At 36.1% G+C, this 21658-nt stretch overlaps 1 protein-coding gene across 4 annotated transcripts in view; it reads right to left on the reverse strand.

Moving 5' to 3' along the window:
- The window catches only part of LOC100643404 (calcium/calmodulin-dependent 3',5'-cyclic nucleotide phosphodiesterase 1), a 217247-nt gene extending 196983 nt beyond the window's left edge, over positions 1-20264 (reverse strand). The window contains exons 1-2 of one of the 4 annotated variants that reach the window (XM_048406838.1): positions 19960-20264; positions 16722-17239 (exon numbers count right to left, since the gene is read on the reverse strand). In XM_048406838.1, the coding sequence (XP_048262795.1) occupies positions 16722-16746 (25 nt within the window). In that variant the 5' untranslated portion in view covers positions 16747-17239; positions 19960-20264. Of the gene's footprint in view, positions 1-16721; positions 19564-19959 lie in introns of those variants that run through there. The other 3 variants (XM_048406839.1, XM_048406837.1, XM_048406836.1) reach the window with 3 other exon arrangements.
- Between the last annotated feature and the right edge of the window lie 1394 nt (positions 20265-21658).

The following is a 21658-nucleotide window of genomic DNA, read 5'->3' on the forward strand; positions in this document are numbered from 1 at the left end:
ACTATAATTTAAAAAATAATGAAAAAAGAAATAAAAATCCACCCTCTTCGTGGCGTCAAAAGAAATTGTCATTTGAGTATTTGTTGGGTGTTCGTTTAAAATTGCCTCGAGTCGCGAGAGGAGTTATCTTCACGTCTTACTATAACTTAAAAAATAATGAAAACAGAAATAAAAATCCACCCTCTTCGTGGCGTCGAAAGAAATTGTCATTTGAGTATTTGTTGGGGGTTCGTTTAAAATTGCCTCGAGTTGTGGGCCAAATTACGTTCAGGTTTTACTATAATTTACAAAATTGTAAAAAGAGAAATAAAAATTCAGCATCTCCGTGCACTCGAAAGAAATTGCCATTTGAGTATTTGTTGGGAATTCGTTTAAAATTACCTCGAGTCGTGGACCGAGTTATCTTCAGGTTTTACTATAATTTAAAAAATAATGAAAAAAGAAATAAAAATCCACTCTCTTCGTGGCGTCGAAAGAAATTGTCATTTGAGTATTTGTTGGGTGTTTGTTTAAAATTGCCACGAGTCGAGGGCCGAGTTATCTTCAAGTTTTGCTACAATATAATTTAATATAATTTAATATAATATAATTTCATATAATTTAATATTAATTAATTATATTAAATTATATTAAATTAATATTAAATTAATTATAATTATATAAATTAATTATAATATAATATAATTATAATTAATATAATATTAATATAATATTAATATTATAATATAATTATAATTAATTATAATATTAATTATAATATAATTTACAAAATTATAAAAAGAGAAATAAAAATCCAGCCTCTCCGTGCAGTCGAAAGAAATTGCCATTTGAGTATTTGTTGGGCGTTCGTTTAAAATTGCCACGAGTCGTGGGCCGAGTTACGTTCAGGTTTTGCTATAATTTAGCAGATAAGAGAACGCCTACGCCGGAGATTCATCGGAAAACTAAGATAAGCTGTGCCGTGCTACGATAAGTTCAAAAATATACAATACACAAAAGTATAGCACACGGGATACCAAAACTTGAATATAATAAACTATAAGCTTAAATTTCAATGGAAACTGTTGCGTATGTAGAGAACGTCCCGCGTTTCAACGCGATTCAATATTTTTCTGCCACCTGCAGCCATGTAACAAAGAATGTTTTGAACCGTAATTTAATAGCGTCGGGCGTACTACAAACAGGCGAAAAAAGAAATTTCGGAAATACTTTGTTTCCATAACAAAACCGAGATCACCATGGATAACATAAATAGAGCTATATGTTTTGTCCGTGAGATTGCAGCAGACTTTACGACGAATTCAAAACGCGTATTATATGACATCTTTATTAACTTAATAAACTAGATATACAATAATGGGAATAATATTTCACTCGTTGACATATTTCGGAATTACTTACATTTCAAAAAGAGAGAATTACTACAGCATGTAGAGTTGTACATTCAGCCATTATAATAACGACAGGTCGTTCAAACTTCTGCAAAAGAGCAAAATGTTGTATCGCGGAAGGCGATATACAGTTTGAACGAGCGTTAAAATAAAGTGTATCCGTAAACTTGATATCGAATTAATCAAAATATCGTGTAATATAGTTTTTGAATTTGTCGTAAAGACCCCTGCAATCTCGTGAAAAAAAAATAAAAACAACGTATGGTTCTATTTGCGTTACGAGAGGTGGCCTTGCTTCCGCTATGGAAGCAAAGTATTTTCGGAACTTTTTTATCGTCGCTTTACACTCGACACTGTGAAAGTATAGTCGAAAACATCTTTCGTTACGTGGCCGCAAATTGCAGAAAGATAGCGAGTCGCGTTACCCGGTATACCCGTGTACTATCGAAGCAAGTATTTTTAAACTTGGCATAGCGCGGCATAATTTAGCTTAACTTTCCAGTGGATTACCGACTTTTAATGGTTTAGGTTGCGTACGTGACTTTTCCTCGCACTTTAAATGGACTTTTGTCTTCGCCATTCTATTCTTGTCTCGTAATTGGTATAATCATTTCCAGCCGTGTACACCGTGCAGCATTGTTACAACATGTTGTAAATTGTGCGACATAGTTGACTCAATGCGGTCTGTTTAGTCGACAATAGGAACGAAAACAGCGAGGGAAGAGGCGTTCTCTCGGTCGAATCGATCCCGATTCCGGAAACGAATTTCGTTGAGCGACATCCACCGAGGGATGGTCAGCAGCTATGTTCGCCCGGCCATTGATTCCGGCTTATCGAGTCGCGTTAGAAGTGCTGACTATCCAATAAATCGCACGAGCCGACTGCTCTAACCGCCTGCTTCTTTCCACCTCTTCCTTCTCTCCTTCTATTTGCAAGTCTGAAACCTTTGTAAATCTAATAGACGCAATCCGGCTTGATTCAAACTGTATTCAAATACATGGTATCGATCATTGGCGAAGACCTGCGGCGGTCGCGGAGGTGCAAACGAAGAAATGGAATGACTTTACGTTTGTCTCTGATGGGAATAACATATTGCCAGCTTCCTTTCGTTTCCACCTTCCGAACTGATCACCAAACCAAATGCATTTCGTCGAGGATTTCATTTGGTTTTTCCTTTCCTTTCCTTTGCTATCCTGTTTCTCGGTTTGATGGAAATCGTCGATGGTGATCGACGCTTCTGTGTTATGCAGATTGGTGAGTTGTTAGGAATAATGTTTTAGATTAGCTCAGGTCTATAATATACAGTGGCTAAAAAAAGTATTTGAACGCTATCGTATTCATTGCCGTATTTACATACTGCGATTAATTAGATCCATGCACGTAGATGGAAAGAAATGCGGACTTGATTCATCGTTTTTGACGGACAGTTTCCAACGCAGTGGTAAAGTTAAGCGCGCGTATTGGTCGAAAATGTCAGATATACAAACGAAACATCGTAATATCGCGTGACAGTGGACGATAGAGAACAGTAGAACCTTTTGCTCCTGCACCGTCCCGCGAGATTTCTTTCCATCTCTGAATAGTACGTTGCATTTCGTATCGTTCGGTAATAATTTCATATAATCGCAATAAGATTATACTATGAAAATGAAATTTAAAAATTATGTAAAATTTATATAAACTTTTTATATTGCAATTTAAATATAAAAAAAGATATAAAATTTTGCTTTATATACAAGGTCAATAATTTCAGACAGTGTGACGCTGGACTTTATGATTCTGTAACTGTAGCGTAAACTCCATGTACAGAACTAAAGCAATAAAATCCACACCGCACATTTCAAACTTCATGCACCTACTCAGAATCGTACGACCCCTTCTAACTTACTTCTGCCGTTTTGCACTTCAAACACCGCAAACTTGATATTGCGGAATCTTGATATTCATGGGAAAAATGTTGTAAAAAAAACGCGTGAAGAAATAACACGACCGTGGATCTTCGGACTACAGAGTTTGCATATGAAATTCTTGAAGAACGTGTCAAATTTAAACCTGTACGTAGAATCGACGAAATTCCCAGCTAAAATCTCCATAGTTTGGGAACTCGAGATTCTCAGGATTATATGTACATGCATATGGTCTAAAATCAAAAACTTGAAGATTATTAAACGTAGATTGTAGATTCTATGGGTTTATGGCGAAATTTGAAAATGCATAGAATCCAATTTATATCCAAAGAACAGCGATCTTCATAATTTTTAGTAGAAGTGAAGAAATTGTTTATTTAGATGCTATTTCTTTGCTTGTATCTATTCGTAAACATATAAATTTGCATGAAAATCCACAGCCCAATTATACGATTAAAGATACGTGATCAATAGGTTCTGCGATTTAGGACATGGAGTTTGAGGTGCTGTTTGATCTGAAATTTGCAATCAGAGATTCTTGTAATCGTAAATTGAGAATTTGACAATTCGTGATCGAGGATTTAAAGATTCTATGGTTTGAGATCAGGCATTTATAAGTTCTGTGGTTCCAAATTTCAAATTTACATCTATCTATCTAGGGTACGAAGTTTAAGTCTGCAGTTTGAAATTTCTATAATTGAGAATCTGAAGTTTGAAACTTGTATGCACGAAAATCTATGGTCTGGAGATTCTATGATAGAATAGCAGTCGTGTATGATACAGAATAACAGTCTACGAATTCTATGATCTCTGATCTAAGAATTACAATTTATAATTCAAGATCAGACATCCGAAATCCTTTGATTGCAGATCTGGTTCATGTGAAATTTGCGATTTGGGAATTCTATAATTCGAGACCCGAGGTTTCAAAGTTCAATAATTCAAGGCCTGGGATCTGAGCATTTGTGTCCTACGGGTTCTGCCGTCTGGGATTTTGGGACTAGCGCGTTAGGACTTTCGAGGTTTGGATACAGGTAATTTTAAAGCCAAAAATTACGTGCTAGTCCAATATCCATACGATTCCGTGATGTTCTGATGCGGTTTTCATATCCTTGGAATTATGAAGATCGAGTTCCTATGATACCTAGACTGTGGTGTTGAAATTCCCACAAAGCAGAGGTAACTTGAGACGACCATACATACAACTGTGGATGCATGAAATTCGAGATTCCAGCGTCTCATCCATAATTTTCTCGTATAAACTATGAGAATTATCTCAGTTGTGTGAATAACTTTAGAGCAATTTCTCGATGATATTAATTGTTTCTTATTATTAGAGCGAAAGTACCGTTGAATATGCCAGTTTCGTGTTAGTTTCGTGAAATGTTGCAACGTTAATTGTATATTTAAATGTTCTCGCATCTATACAGAATATCGTAAGTTTTTCCATTCGAATTTTATCAACGAACGTTCCATGGTTATTAATAAGGAAAATATTATACAAAAATACGTCGTTTGAAACTTTATTACGACAAACGTACAAAATACAAGGAGAATAGAACACGACCAATTTATGTACATAGAATAAATATTAATGCGTGCGTTGAATTGATATGAAAAGTCTATTAATTTATTGAAACAAAATAAAATTGAAATGAACTGTACAGGAAAAATATCCCCAATTTCTTATTGTCAGTTTTTATAGGAGAAAATAGTGTAGCTTTTAAAATGGTGCATTAACATTTATCGATCGTCAATCTATTCTTATCTCGCGTAATAACCGTTGCCGTTTCCTTCGTACTTTCTAGTTTTGTTGTAATTTTTTAATAAAGCTTCAAACAATTTACCTTAATAACATCTTTTCTTAATTGTACCCGTAAAATGTATTAACAAAATTCGATTAGAAAATCTAGAACGGATAAATTGAAGTGGCATGGCGAAAATAAATAAAAATAAAATATAAATAACAAATTGCATGACGTAGTTTCCGATCGATATGCCGATCTAAAATCTCTCCTTACTTTCACGTAATGCACCGAGTCTCCTCTACACGAAATTTCGTGGGAATTCACTCAATAGCTACCTACGTATCCTTTATTATCATTTGCTAATTATTATCAGCGAACGTGAATCGTGATTCGATTACTAGGTATTTTATGTAATCCAAGTTCATGGATAATCGATAAAAGATATAAGGGTGCTTACAGGTCGACATACGTATAATACACGAACGTAAAATAACAATGAAAACGGTATAAGGCAATAACTTTTATACCATACAAATATTATTTAAAATTGATAGCATATCGTTATTCGATCGATGATTGTCCAAATTTTAATTAAACGGTGCACGTAACACCGTTTCATTTGTTTTTCCTGTGTATTTAATTATTACTAAAAGGCAGCAGTGTGCAAATGAACGTATATCGTAGATGTGAAATCGAGTATAACAAAAGTCATGCGTAAAATAAAGTTATCAGTTGAAACGATTTATATTTCGTCCTTGCGGATAAGAAGAGATAATAAGAAATATGTAACAAAACTCATTTTTCTGCAGCTCTTTTTCTCTCATAAACATGGAAATGTAACTTTTTATAGACGAATTTTACATAGATTGCATGATGTTCAGAAAGTTCTTTCAGATATTTTATGGAACTTATGAAATTCTACATCTTCTATATGTTTCTGATTTGCTATTACCAACTATACGTGTAATTACCATTCGATCTAATATACCTTATTACGAATCTCAATATTTTTTAAGTATTATTACCAGCATGTTACATTGAACGTATTACTTTCATAATAGCGGATTTTTATGCAATCTCGTATTTTCATGAACGTGATCAAAAAAGCGAAGAAACCTAAACGAAGATCTGTTTCGTCCAAACGTATAAGACGTATAAAATTATTATACGTAAAATGGAAAGATTACGTTATATGTGTATAAAATATGAAATACTATTACGAACACTTTACCTCGGATACTTTACGCTTTAGCATATTACATACGGAGATTTAATTAGCATATACACATATACATACATATTCCACGCAAACCAATCAAACCGTGAGATACTAAATTCAATTTTTCCTCCGGCATGCCCTCGTTCTTGATTAAACGCGGTCTATCACTCGTTCCAATTACATGTCTCATCGCGTACGGACATTCTATTCATAAATTAAACGTCGTCGTTGGTACGATAGCGATTAATCAAAATCATACTCGGCAACGTCTGCATCATAAATTCTCCGGCTACGGGACGATAATAACCACCTGGTTGAAAATGAAACCAAATGGAAAAGGAAGCGGCGAATGGAGCCACCCGGTGGAAAACCGATCATTAAATGGCCGGAGCGGAGAAAGGAAGGAATCCAAGCTGCTCGTCGCCGGTGGACAAATTTATCGTTTCGACCAGGACAGCGGTCAGATAAAAATGCTTGATTTTAACCACGACAAGAAAACTGTGAGATAATGGCTTTATTAAGCGCCGGACAGAACAATCGTACAACGATGCTGTGCTTTTAATCGCGACACGATGTAACAGTAATCGACACGTTGTCCACCGTAGAAAGATAATTTTGATCTGGAATTTGATTGACAACGTATTGAATTCTACAATTTCTCTTCTATGGAATACAGAAAATTCGTATTACATATTACGTTTTTAATCAGAAGGAAGTTTCGATCATCGTTTCACATACCCACAAACGTAGTCTAATATTAAATAATTGAAACCAACATTTTTTATATAAATTGCCACATAAATTCATTATTATGTCTCACGAGTTCCTTTTCTAATAATTTGCCTCTTAAACGTAATATTAATTATTCGTAATATAAAAAGATTTAAAGAATATGGTAATATAAGGCACGACCTGTATTGTATCTGGGTAAAGAATATTTTAGGGATAAAATATTTTTACATTCTTCGCTACGCATGGGGCTAATAATTAATGTCGTGTACTTTTTATTATAAAAGGACTTATTTACCGTACGATATACCCAATGCAGCTGAATAGGGGATCTGAAAAACGGTAATATTTTAAGACCTTCGTATCTTACGTGAAAGATTACCTTTAATACATTGAATTTTATGTTTCACGCGATCCTCGCACGGCTACATATAGATTCGTCCGATTTTCGTTTTACAAAAGTAAAATTTAAACTGAATGTTATTTCAACGAATTGTATTTGCATATTATTAAAACATTCTTTATTTTATTATACGTGTTGAGGATTTACTACAATCGAAACTAATTGTAGGTGTACGTACATGTATATTCGTTTCGTAGTATTTCGTTTGTAATCAGTTGTCGACATATATAATGAAATAGAAAATAATTTAATAACGCGTGAATGTAGAATTTCGTGAAGAGACAAGTTTCTATTTTACCTTCCTTGGTACACAAGTGGAATGAAACCGTTTAAACAAAACGAATAATATCTATCATTTATTTTCCTGTATTTTTAATGTAGAAGTCATGTTCGATTAGGAGAATCCTTGTAATTGATAGAATGAAATAACATATCGAACCAATTGTTTCACCGACAATGAGTAATTACGCCTGTCAATTATCTGTATAAATGGAGTAATTGTAGCACAAGACAATAGTAACAGCATCCGTTTATAGCTCACTTCAATACGATAAATACGACAGCACTGTAACAATACCAGATTTATTCTATCAATAACAAAAGAACTCTTGAAAAATTGGAACGTTGAATTTTCTTAAGATAAGGCTTATATAAATCAATATTATCCAAGTAGGAATATTCATTAGAGCAACGATCGAAATTGAATCACGTTACCCAAGGGAACTTTCAACTTGCAAATAATCGGAAAGGAAACTTTTTCATTCTCTCTTTGTGACAAATACGAACTTCGTCCTAGAACTTTGCCCCTTCGTTTTAAAATCGTCTCATATTTCAGTTAATTCCAAAGTTTTTCAATACTATGGAAAATTTTCTAAAACAAGAAGTAATATTCTTACCACATAGCTATTCTACGTTACACCCTCGCTCTTATAAGTACAAAATCTATCAGCGATTGAGGGAAAAAATACGTAGAAAATGTTGGTTAGTTAATCGTATTATTTAAAATTGTAATTTCTGTCGTAACATGAGATATATCGAATCCTTGTTCCAGAAAAAATAGATTAAATTATCATTATTCTTCCGTAACTCTCGCAAATAACTGTTACGTTAGAAACTTATTAAAAATTCTGGGATTACTATTTGTTGTAATTGAATTGTTTCAATTATTTGTAATTGAATTGTTTTAAAATTCAGCAAGTATTCGCATACTTTTAAGCGGTGGTCTGCATCTCGCCGGAAAATCTTAAGGCTTCTCTTTGGCTCTACAAAAAGGTACATTAAATAAAAACGCGTCTCTATTTTCATATACTTAGATTACGTTACGTCGTTTATATTGATAAAAGTTTTATGTGACATCTCGTATAACGAAGCAATAATTTAAGCGGAATTGTTTTACCTATGAAAGCTGTCAACATTGGGATAATTGTACCTTAAATCGAAACCTTCGCTCTGTATCACGTCACAAGTAGAGAGTTTGTCCGAAAGATCTTTTATATCGTTTCAGAGTCACACTATACTTCCATTAGTTCGACAATTCTTTCTAACCAGAAAGAAAATTCTGCGCCTTCCTCGAACGATGTTCTAGATAAGAAAACAATGCTAACTATTTACGAAGAAAAGAGAACAACCATATCCACTCAAGCAACAACTTGAACGTTGCTAACAAAGTTAGGAGAACTTCCAACTTCCCAAGTTTGATTCTTCGCATTATTTCTTTAACTATAATAGTTTCCCAAATACTAGACAAATATATTTGCTATCTGCAAACTTTGAACGCAATTTTCACTCCTCTGAATGTGAAAGATTGGTAACGAAAAAGAGATATATGTTCTCTACATGGTTTTTCATAAAATTCTATTTATTTTCGTAAAAATTGACGATCAATCGACGATTCGTCAAACCATTCCATGTCCACTCCATATTTCAGTTTAGCCAATAATTCTTCCCACGAATTAACACGAAAATTTATAAATATCTAACAACGAATCTTTTAAAAATTAGAAACGTTATTTCCTTCGCATTAATCGAAAGTGTTTTTTTTTCTTTATTAAACCTATCCACGTTATCAAATTTATCATCTAAAAATACAAAATTCAACCACGTATGAACCCACCAGCTATGACGATTTTCGAGATGTCAGTCCAGATGTATCTACCGTAACTACAACTTTCATCGAAAAAATAGCTAGTTGATAAAATATTTTTGAGAACTGCCATACATCGAACTTCCATCAAATTATAGATTTAGGATGCCTTCTTACTAGGTCATTTCACATTTACTCTGTATTTTATTTCAAGTAATACATCCGCCAGAGCGAGCGCAGCCAAAAATTGTCTACGTTCACCGCCGAGACAGAGGAGGTTTGCCAATTCGCGGAAGAAAAGATGTCATAAATCTCAAAAGTTAAGATAAAAATTTCAATGCCAGGCACGTAGTAACTGCCTCGAATGTATGCGCCCTTGCACGCTTTTGGCCGGTAAATTACTTTTCCGAAGAAGGGAGAAACCATCGGTAGGAAATTTTCCAGATGGCCGAAAGTACTGTAAGTTTATGAACGTTGATCGAACCTGTCTTTATTCGCGGATCCACTCTAAGCTATCGTGGAACATGGACCATGATTCAACCACCGTCGGACAAAAGCGCCTTAACTTCGTCTCCAACTCGAAATGGAATTGCAGCGAATTTAGAAAGCAGCTGTCACTGCCGATTTTGCCATTCTACATGTTCGACCGTTGACCGGAAATAAATCGGCTGGCGCGTGAGCAACGACATTTGCTTCGAAGTTTTTCCATCAACCGGGCGATTTTTTTAGTACGCGTTGCTTTTACCAGTAGTAGTTTTCTCGACGACGATGCCAAGTTATTGCGTTCTACTCGTCGCGATAATTAACGAACGAGTTCTCCGAGGAAAGTCGTAAAACGAAGAAAAGTCCTAAAGCTACTAAAGCTCGACTCGTTGGAACTAGATTTTAGTTAATGCCCGATTAGCTGGACTTTCGCTGCTTCAATTCGCTTGTCCGAACGTGAGCTCCTATTATGCGAACGAAATACTATAGTTAGAGAGGAAAATTAGCGGGCTTTTATTATATGAACTCGAATTATATATACCAAACTGGTTGTCTCCCCAACAAGTTTAGATAAATGAAGTTCTGTGGTACAATTTTACAAAACACTCGTATTCATACACACGAATACCAATCGAGCAGCTTTCTGAACAAGTAGCTGCCAAATGCTGTTGTCCGTGTTTTCTAATGCTCCTAAATATCTTCCAATGGAATAATTTTGTCATTTGCTCTGTTGAAGTGGTCACCACTTCTACGAAAACTCTACATCTGGTCTTTTTAGTTTTCTCGAGCACTGAAGCCATCGACAGCGTATAGACAAAAGACTGGCACGAAGACAGACCATAAACAATAGACAGGCGACGTTGGCTTCGGTGTTTTCAGTTATAAGGTAACACTGTTAGCATGCGGATCTGGACCAGCTTAAATTGTATTCCTACTTATTATCACACTTCTCTATTAAATATATATTTTCTACCTTACACTTTATCCACGCGTTTTCTCTCTTTATACATCTAATAACCTCAACAAGCTCGATAAATATCGCCACTTTTTATCGTTGTTGTAGATCAAAGAACCAACACACGTGATACAAGATATTCGAAAAAGAGAGATTCCACCAGAATGAATTGCAAAGGAATTCAAGTAACAGTGGAATTAAAATTCTACAGTCGTAATTCTACCATCGCGTCGATTCGCTTTCTGTTTGAGCTTCGCGTTAACAAATTGTCAAGGATTAGAGCCAATTGTACGCGATTTGACTGTGAAGGATTCGCGTTAATCGGTCGTACAGTATGCTTCGCGAACTTCAGTTGTCTAACAATTTCACCTCGCTAGAAAAACAACGAAAAAACGAAAGTCTGCGTAAACGTCCGTTCTGCTTGACCCTATTTCCGTGTTACAACTTTTCTTATACCGGTAGAGTTGTTTCAACCATTGCCGGAGAACGCTATTAGAAATTTTCGACACGTAGCACTCCCTCGTCAAAAGAACAGAATGAAACGCCTCATAGAACGTTATGAGAACGTTCGCAAATAGTCGACACGAAATACGAAGCTCTATCGCAGCCCGAAATGAAATTTATTACCACGATACAGCTGTAACTTGGAAACAAGGCCAGATAACAGAAATGTTTGCACAATAAACATATTCTAAACTTCCTTTTTTATCCGGTTCCGATGCAACCCCATTGTGATTGAGCTCGTATTTCACGACGCATCCTGTGTCATTCGAGTTACATGCGTCCAATAACTCGCATAAGCAAGTTAATATATTTTCTAAAGGTTGACTGTTTGAACTATTTAACGAAAACTTGAAGGTTTCTTGTTAGGATTTCGTATAGAATAGATAGATACCATTTGTACGTAATATTTGTACGATAGCGTTTATACGTAGAATAAGTAGATGCTGTTTGTTTGGTGGTAGTTTTACGTTTGTCACGTTTATTGCAGAAATAAAGTACGAAGTGAAAGGAAGAGAGAACATTTGAAACGTCGTTTAGACTTAAACAACGCGTGATATATGCATTTAATTTGAAACAATTTTTTAACGAAGCTCGTTGGATTACAATTAAGCTACCGTGAAACGATATCGAAATCGAATCAACTTGCGGATTAAGACTAGAGATTTGAACCGCGAGCTAATACAATTTTTTACAAAATATCGCCTGATAATATATTTTCTAAATTCTTTTCCAAAGCACAAACAGATATTTTGTTTTACTTGCTTCTATCCGCTTGATTAATTATAAATTAATCATAAATAGGATCGTTCGTAATAGCGTTTCTTTCGTTTATTTCTAGTTTATAAACATTAGTCGCGATTACACAACGCATCTAACGTTATACGCAAGATCGTAAATGAAAGCTTTTCAACGCGATCCAGTTAGTACGCTTGTGCTCGGAAGTTTGCAGTTCCAACAGCCGAGTTATGCTGTTCTCGATAGAATTGGAAAATTGATTTTCTAACATTGCGCGGCATTCAGCATCTGCCCAGAATGAGTTAAACTGTTCGACTAATGAATTGACCTTAGTCTATTAAATCTTGGTTTGACGGGACAAACTCGTTATTGCGTCGATTCGAGAGAAGTTAATGTCGGAATCGAAGTTCGGATGGCAAGTACATATGTTCGAAAGTGTTACGCTTGGCTCGTTCCATTGTTCCTTTTATCAGCCGCCGCATCTAGACGTTAACTGGTTTACATCTTAATTTACGTCTACATGCTCGAATTAAATCCGTGTTTTATCTCGAGATGAAATAAATTAAGTCGACGCGTGGGGAATAACGTGGCCTTGTTGTAAAAACAATATTAAATTACAAATTAATCATTTCGTTTAAAATATTCCTGGTAAATACAAATATATCGGATCTTTGGAATTTTACCAAGTTCAAGGAACGTTGTAAATTACAAAGAATTGCGTTTTCTTTAAGCCTGCTGTTGCGCTTCCTTCCTTTCTTGCATTTCAGTTTCGCTTTAATAAAATAAAACGAAGCATAGTAAAATATATACAGCGTAAATTCACATAATAAATTTTACAAGCAATTACATGGCAATATCGATAGTATCCAATAATAATAAACTCTCGTATTAATGCCACGCATATAATTACGTACGTATCTTGTACATTTAAGGGTAGCGCGTCATAATTAATACTACGATCGTTTACGTAGTAATATTAATTATTGTACGATAACAATAATTTAATGTTATCGTTTAATTTGTATCGGATTTGAGCCAATAGATATTTTATCAAATTTAGTCTCAAATAAAGAATTGACAGGATCAGTTGCACAAACAATTATGTGGTAATATTGCTGGCATCGGTATCTAATCTAACAACGATAGCCTAATATATGTACTGATTGCATTAACGTAATTAATAGTAGGTACATTTTGGTATAATATCGTGTAACTTATATCGCAATTTAATAAAAGCAATATACATATAATCTTCTACTCGATCAAAACTTCAAACATCGTTAAAAAAAAACCACGATTCGCGGATGGAAGGGGGAAAAAATACAAAAGAAATGCATTTCATCGGATTAAAAAAAAAAAAGAGTGCCGGTTATTTATAGGAAATCTCGCGTCGAAGGGTCCGGGGTCAATAGTTTAACCTGGAGCCGTCGTTTAAACGAATTAGAGCTTCGAAGTAAATAACAGAGGTCTATACGACGCGTAAAGGAAGCGGCGAAGAAAGTTCGCACCGCTGAAAAGATTTCTCGCGAAGTACCGTCCATAGAATAGAATTTCAGCTCGAGCCAGACTCGAGTCGTCAAGTTATTACGAAGTTAAAAATTAAACATCCGTGGTCGATGCGCTTCGCTTTATAAAATTCTATATATCCAGGAGAAAATGATTTTTGCTTTTAATCGAATCAAGTTGTGGCTGACAACTTGAGAGACAGATTTCAGAAGACATTGAAATTTCTAATTGATTCGTTTATATTCTACGTACACGTTTTAACATGAATGATTGTTTCTAAACGAATCTGGCATTGTCGAAAATTTGTAAAATTTAAAATTGTCTAAGAATTTGTCCAGAATTTGTTAGCTATCCTATATGTTTTAACTTAAAGAATACCTCCTATATGCACTTATTGGGGACAGGGTTAGAGTTGAAGAGCTTAAAAGGATTGTGCTACCTAGTCAACTTAACTCCTCAGTAATACCATGTGACTTGGAAGTTTGCACGATGTTCGAAGATGTACTACTACATGCTGATGTTTACGTGTATTTTCTGTAATTGCTATTACATTTATTAGTATTCTTTTTACAGTTTATTACTTCGAATCTCAAGGTCCAATAAGTTATTTAGCAAATGCGATTTTTATAAATACGACGTGCAGGAGAATATCGTTCGTTGGTGATGCTTCAAGGATACATACGTCTATATCTCCATATATAGATCTTCGTGTTAAATGTTATTTCGTTTAGTACTATCATACTACTATCATACGTTTCTTCGTTGATCTCTGACCGTCACACGTGTTTTTAAGAGAAATGTTTAACCATCTACGTTTTCGTCCAAACGAATGAAACTTCAATTACACCGGTTAGAGTTCGCTTTTCACGCGTAATGTGCGATACACACAAGCGTGATTGAAATATTTGTAACGGAATCGGAGATTCTGCGAATTCAATAAACTCACGTTGAACCTGTCACGTTATAGTTCGAGAGCGATCAAAGTCAGTTTTTTATTTGAAACTTCCACGAGGTGGATATTTATAAAAGTGTCAAACGCAAGAGAAATTGTGGAATGCCAGACCCTACAAGGAATAGTTGAATATTTCTACTTTTTTCTAATTATGCCAACATATACCGTTATGTATTTCAATTTAATTAAAAACGAACCGTAGCGAAACTTCTTCTCAAATAACCATGTCAAAGAGAGTTAGGAATATAAATTGAAATTATTTATTTCATTGGAATTTTTCACGCAAACGTTGTCCTGTTAGTCGTGTTACTCCGATGGCATTATTGCGTTAAATTATTTTGTTTACTGGAACAAAGAGCTCCGACTCGCTGTTTCAAACTTCTTCGAACCGTAATAGAGATTTCCCAATACTTTGAAATTCCCTCAAAATCATATTGTCTTTTTGAAACTCTCAATTATATGTATTCACGATCGTAACTCTTTTATTACCAAAAGTTTCTGTCGATGAAATGGCGGTGACTTACATTTTGTACGTTTAGTTGCTCATATCGGTTAAAATTCTTTGCGAGTAATAAAAATGATAAACACGTCGTTTTTCCTTCAAACGTTTCCAACTATAATGATAGAATATCGCGGAAACAATCGGAGATGTAAAATTTGTAATATACTACACGAATAATTTCCAATAATCACATTGTTGTGTATCAGAGTCGTAGTTTAAAATTGATTTTTATTTCAAAAATTCATTCTCCGAGATAATAACAGTATATTTTCACGATGCACTTTTGACGTTGCGATAACTGGAAGGTCGGCTTCTCGGACAAAAGGTACGTGATTCAAGATGGTAATAATTTCTCCCTCTAACTCCGAATAATCTCTAGAGGCAGAAATTATTTTCCCTTGTTTAACACGTATTTTCAATTAAAACGCAAAGAGAGCTTTCCAGTCGGCGCAACGAGCTCTAGATTTAGCGCATCCGCCGCAGCTGTGTCTTTCTGTAATTCACCAAAATTTCCAGCGTCACCGTGATACTTGTACGAGCTGCATGTAACAAGCGTAAGCGCCTTTCGCATCATCAATATGTATTACGCTGTCGTTTGGCAAAAAGATGCACAATAGCCTATGCCGATCGTACGTATATTCTAATGTAGATTACATTTTATGATTCCAGTCATGTGACGCGATAAAAACGCGTAATTTAATTCGACATGGTAAAGACGTGTAATTTAATTCGATATAGCAGAAACAATGGTGGCGTCTCGAAAAAATTATGAATTCAACGATTCTTGTAATTTAGCTGAAACATCTTTCGTGTAATTTAAGATCGAGTTACATGCGATATATTTTTATATGTTTCATTTGCAACATTATATTGCAACGACAAACTACCGATTCTCTAACATGTAACGCCATTCAAAAAGTTAGACTTACTCTTGTTCTAAATTCATAGCAGTCGGAGTATAATGTTAACGAGATCTTCTTCCTGAGTCTCATGTAGTTTATATAACGTAGAAGTTGGAAATTATTTAATTCTCCTAATAACGTCTTAACCACAATTATACCAATAATTTACACGTATACGTAATTCGCATATACGTAATAATTTACAACTGCAAACTTTTAGATGACAATATCTGTGACGATGCTTGTGCATTACAAAAGCATTTTAACCCTTAACTACGGACTTTGAGTATAGTACAGTGTAGTATAATAACAAGTAAACGAAAAGAAACACTTTGATAGCTAGAAAGTAATCTACTTTTCTTTTTCATAAAGCGAATAGATGACATAAAGCGAAAGATGTTGCTTCCTTTTTTTCTCTCTCTAGAGCTGCTGAAGTAACTGTAAACTTAACTCTAAAATGCAAAACCTTAGTACACCAGGAACTAATAATTCATCTAACAATTAATACTGGATCAACCGAAACCTGACATTCAAAGTTCGTACGCATAATGTATGCTGCTAGAATCCTTAAATTAACTTAAATTAACTTCATACTCGACGATGAAACTGCAACGTAGTTAAGGGTTAAGCAAGTAAATCAAGACTTTCGAAGAACAGTGGAAAGTTCGATAGGAAAACGCATACGATAGAGACGTCGCTTACCTTGCCCATGCCTGTCCTTGTCCATTTCTCTCGGATTCGGCTGAGAGTGGTGGTATCGCGATCCCCTCGGATCACTGCATCACGAAACTTTCCAACTTCGATCGATCTCGGATCTCGCACGTTCTGGCTCGCACGAATTATTTCCAAACGTTGTGCGCATCTGTCGTATTCGAGGAATCGAGAGGACGGGGCCGTACAGGTGGCGGAGGTGGGACGAATTTTACGTGTTTACCAGGAGGGAAGGGAAGACAGAGAGATACCGACATAAGACAGAGAGCGTGAGACAGAGACGTAGAGAAAGAGAGACAGCGAAAAAGGAGGCAGCCGACACCTTTGACAAGCAGCGCAGAAAATCATGCAGATCAGCCGGCGCACATCCTGCGATATTTATATCTAATCAAATTAATCGACCGAGCCAATGTTGCAGCACGCCCAATGGGCGCCACTTCTTTACTTTTCTCTTTTTATCGAAATCCGCTGCTCAAGCCGCGGCAAGGATCCACGAGGAACAGCTTCGTCTGATCAACAAAAATTCACGGAGTTAATCATTATACGTCGACGACGATGAACCCATTTTGTTGAGACTGGCCCGCGATCGACAGCAGCAACATCGACTAAATTCGCGCGTATCTGTGGAAAATTCGCATATTTTATTTTAAAGAACGAATAGCAATAATTTCCACTTCGGCTTTCACTGCGAAATCATCCAGGTTGGCTACGACGAATATCTGTTCGACAAACGAAGAATGAGAAGTCAGTGAAATTACACGCCTCTTTACGCTAGCCTCGTGCACCGAAGGATCACTTTCACGGGGAAAAAGCGGCAGTTAAGACGAATTTTTCATGTTTCTCGCTTGTTTTATTTTCCTTTGTACTTCTCTGAGTGGTTGAATAGAGAGAATCGTAGTAATTGGAGTAATACACGGTCCCGTTTCGTGCAAGATCCGTTGCACGATGGAAGAGCCAAAGAGGCGCGTCGCGACACGAGTCTTCGTGATTTGCTCGAGCAGTTGTTGACATCGTTAACAATGGACACCCTTGAATCGCCTTCCACCCGTCCGCCACTTTCGAAAGCCGCGTTTCTCTGTCAGAATTCTCGTTCGCGTATTTCAAATAGCAATTTTTTAATTTTTCTCGGTTTATTTAAATCGATTCGAATCGCTTGTCTCTTCAAGAAAGACTTCAACGAATTTCAGGATTCGTGGAGAATTTTCGCTTTTCTCGTTCGATGCTATACACGTTAACGAGTTACTGAACGATTTGTTATACGTAACTGACTTGCAGACTTTATATTATAACAAGGATATACGAACACGTTGAAGCTTTATTCCGAAAGGATTGTAACTAATATGTACAAGTAGTAACGATAAATAAATACGTCGAATATTAATTCAGAATATCGTGTGAGATTGCTACGGAATTGTCATGGCACGAAACCATTGTAATCGCGTAAAAGCGCTACCGTACGATTGAAATTTGACTAAACTGGAAGCCAAATATTAATTGAAAAAGTCGTATGACTAATTTCCACAGAGCAGAATATTCCTACAGAGTCTTCCGAATGTTCACACCGCTAAATTTACGTAATTACGTAAGAGTACTATTAGACGATTGGACATTTAATAATCCGAAACCTAACGATTAGCAAAGAGGAAAATTTTTTATCAGCCACCGAAGACCACGAAGAAAACGAGACTGGATATCGAAACTAGTAATCGAGGTTCTATGGATCAAATAAAAATTAATACCGAGAAGTATCGTTAAACGAAAGTTCTGCATTAAACCAATCGAACTCGAATAAAGAAACGAAGAAGATAGAAAGAAATACGTTGAAACGTTTCCATTCCTCTGTGGAATATGAAGAAACCAGGAAAGAGAAGAAAATTTTTAAATTTTTAAAAAGAATGTTTTCAGCGCGGTAACTCGAGAAGCCGGGTAACCTGTGCGTCACGTTTAATGGACAGGAAAGTTCCTCCGGATTTTTCGGTGTTCTTCGTGTCCATATTCCCCCTTTTAGGCAAGTTCTCTCCGCGAAAGCGAACAAAGAGAGAACTCGATCCGATCCAAGACAAACATAAACGGATTAAAAGCTTCCGCCGTGTAACCAAAGACAAAGAAACCACTGCCTAATTAAAGCTGTGTTACATATTTCGAGCCTTTTCAGTCTCTCTTTGAAACATCACGGTGCGCAAATACGAACTGTCACTTTTAAGGAACAGGATAATTACAAGGTTTTGCGTTTCACTGAAGAACCGGTGGACTCGTTCAGGGATTAGGAAATGGCTCGCAGCGGTCTAATTTCTGAATCTTTAATTACACGAATGCCGAAGCGTAGTAAACGTGGATCACAGGAATTTATTGTCCCGAGAGAACGTTAAAAGCCTCCGTTCTTTGCTGCCACAAAGGAGAACCGAATAGAGGGTAAGTCTTTCTAAATAAAAGAGGTGGAAAATGGCATTTTGGAGATAGTATATACATTGTATGTACGTGTATATATGTACAAGACTCTTAGGAGCCAAATTGATCAACTTCACGTTCAGTCAATTTTCACATCACGAAGACTGAATATCTTACTTCCATAGAACTATAATACTTATCGCAAGATAAATTTTCTTATTTCTTTACTTATGAAGTTGAGATTAGTATTGTGTTAAAGCAGTTCATATACGGAAGATTATCGAAGATATCTGCAAAGTAAATTATAATTGCAGCGTATTTCGAAGATAATGCTCGTCAGATGGTCACCTTTTTCTTCGTTTATGAAATTATCGAGTCAATATAGTTTTTAAGCGATTCGTACTACTATAGGAAATCATCGAAGAAGTCTACGTATACAACACTTTCATACCGTTTTAAAAATCGTCCCTCGACACGACAGTCCCCAAGAAGACGCACGATTTTAAATAACAACTTAAATAATAATAAGAAGAAGAACAACAACAGCAACAAAACTAGAAAAAGAGCAATCTCTTGGAACGAAGGTCAGACGAAAGAGACGACCAAGATGAAACGAAATGGAAAACGTTCTTCTTCGTCCTTTTATCATTTCCGGTGATAGCCACCAACGCGGAAGAAAAGCAGCGAACGTGGAACGCGTGGCTCAGTTCACGGCATGAATTTCGAAAAGCAATGTACGGCACACGATCAAAGAGTGGTAGCAGTTCACGAGGCAACGATGGATGATCGGGCTAAACCGTAACATCTCGAGCGTACAACGGTGGAAGTGATTCAAGGGTACCGTTGTTGGATCCACATGTATGTACGCGTATCGTATCGCAAACGATGCGACGATCGAGGACGAAAAAAGCGATATATATATTATAGACAGTGGTGAAAGGAGGCGATGATGGCAACAGAGTCGAAGAACCGAGGGTTGATCAGACTCTGGAGATCGCGTAGTTGCGCGGGAAAAATTTCGACTTGGTCGCCGTTGATTCGCGGTGATTTTGGATTCGCGCGGTTTGATCTCGCGTGGGCGGGAGAAAGTGTACTCCGCTGGCAAGATGCAACTCGACGGAATGACAGTGGCCTACTGAGGGGCCGACGCGACGCGACGCGACGCGCGGAACGCGGCTGACGCGGGGAACCCCGCGAAAATCTGACGTGCGTGCGCAACGCGCGCCTCCACCTGAGCCGCCGCGACGCGCATCAGTTTAAAGCTTCGTTCACACCGTGTTCCTTGAGCTTCTCGCGATCCCCGAGTAATTCTTCGCGCAGAAACGTGGGGGGAAAAGGTGATAAATTGTATTTCCTGCTTCTTTTTTTCTTTTTTTTTTTTATAGGAGAGCAAAATTAAATTTTAATAGGATATTGGTGTACAGACCTGGATACTTTCTTCAGGTGATCTGTAGCAAATTCGATCGTGAATTGCCATAAACTTGATCGAGATAATGGACCTGTTTAAACATGTTCACGTCACGATTATACGAAGTCTACATCAGGGTTGTATACATTTATAACGAAGCGAAACTTGAGCTATAATTAGGTTGCAGGTGTTCCGCAGTGAATCTAGCCCTATCTATGATGAGCTTATACATATATGATTTACTTGTGTTAATCCGCCTGTACCTATGTAACACCGATACAAAATTTTGAATAGCCGATCTTAGTTACGAGATTCTAAAAAATTTTTGTTTCTTTCGAATCTCGAAGATTTTCTTCCCGAATTAGTTGGAAATAACTAAATGTAAAGACATTGTATTGTAGAAGATACTATACAACACAAAATTGCAATTCCAAAGGTTCCGCGTTTTTCCACTTTAATGTTGTATTTGAATAAGACGATTATTATTAAACATTAAACTTTGTTAGGCGATATTTAAATTAATAATAGAACTCAGTGTAGTTAAATTTTAGAATATTATTGTAGAACGTTGAGAAGATCGATACTTTGATACACATGCTAATTACACTATTTATACTATCACGATTTGTAGACAAAATACATAACATATTGAACGTATGAGACTTTCGCTAGAAAATACATATATTTGGCAATGAGCACTGTCAAACATTTCACATAAGAACTTTATGCAAGAACTTCTGACAGAAACAAAACTAAAATTCTAAGCTAGTCAAACAAAATTCAATCGTTTAATCCACGTGGTTCCTTAAGTTTCCTTAATACTTTGAATATAAGCTTCCGTCAAACTACTTGCCCGAGACACTGGGACGTTCGATCGGTGAAACAACTGCATAAGCATTTCCAAGCCTATTTGGCACTAGGATACGTTTAAAGCTGCTAGATCATTCTCGTGTTTAAGTAAATTGCGAATAAAGCGTACGTTTAGTTCAACTTATAGTTTCCTGAAATTGTGATTTTTCCCCTTTAAATCGTGAAAATTAGATTAATTTTTGATTCATTAAATAGAATCTTTTATTTATTACAAACCGAAGATCCTTCGAATAAAATTTAGTATTGAATGTAGTATTTTAAT

This window comes from Bombus terrestris, chromosome 6, assembly GCF_910591885.1.
Source record: "Bombus terrestris chromosome 6, iyBomTerr1.2, whole genome shotgun sequence".
NCBI lineage: Eukaryota > Metazoa > Arthropoda > Insecta > Hymenoptera > Apidae > Bombus > Bombus terrestris.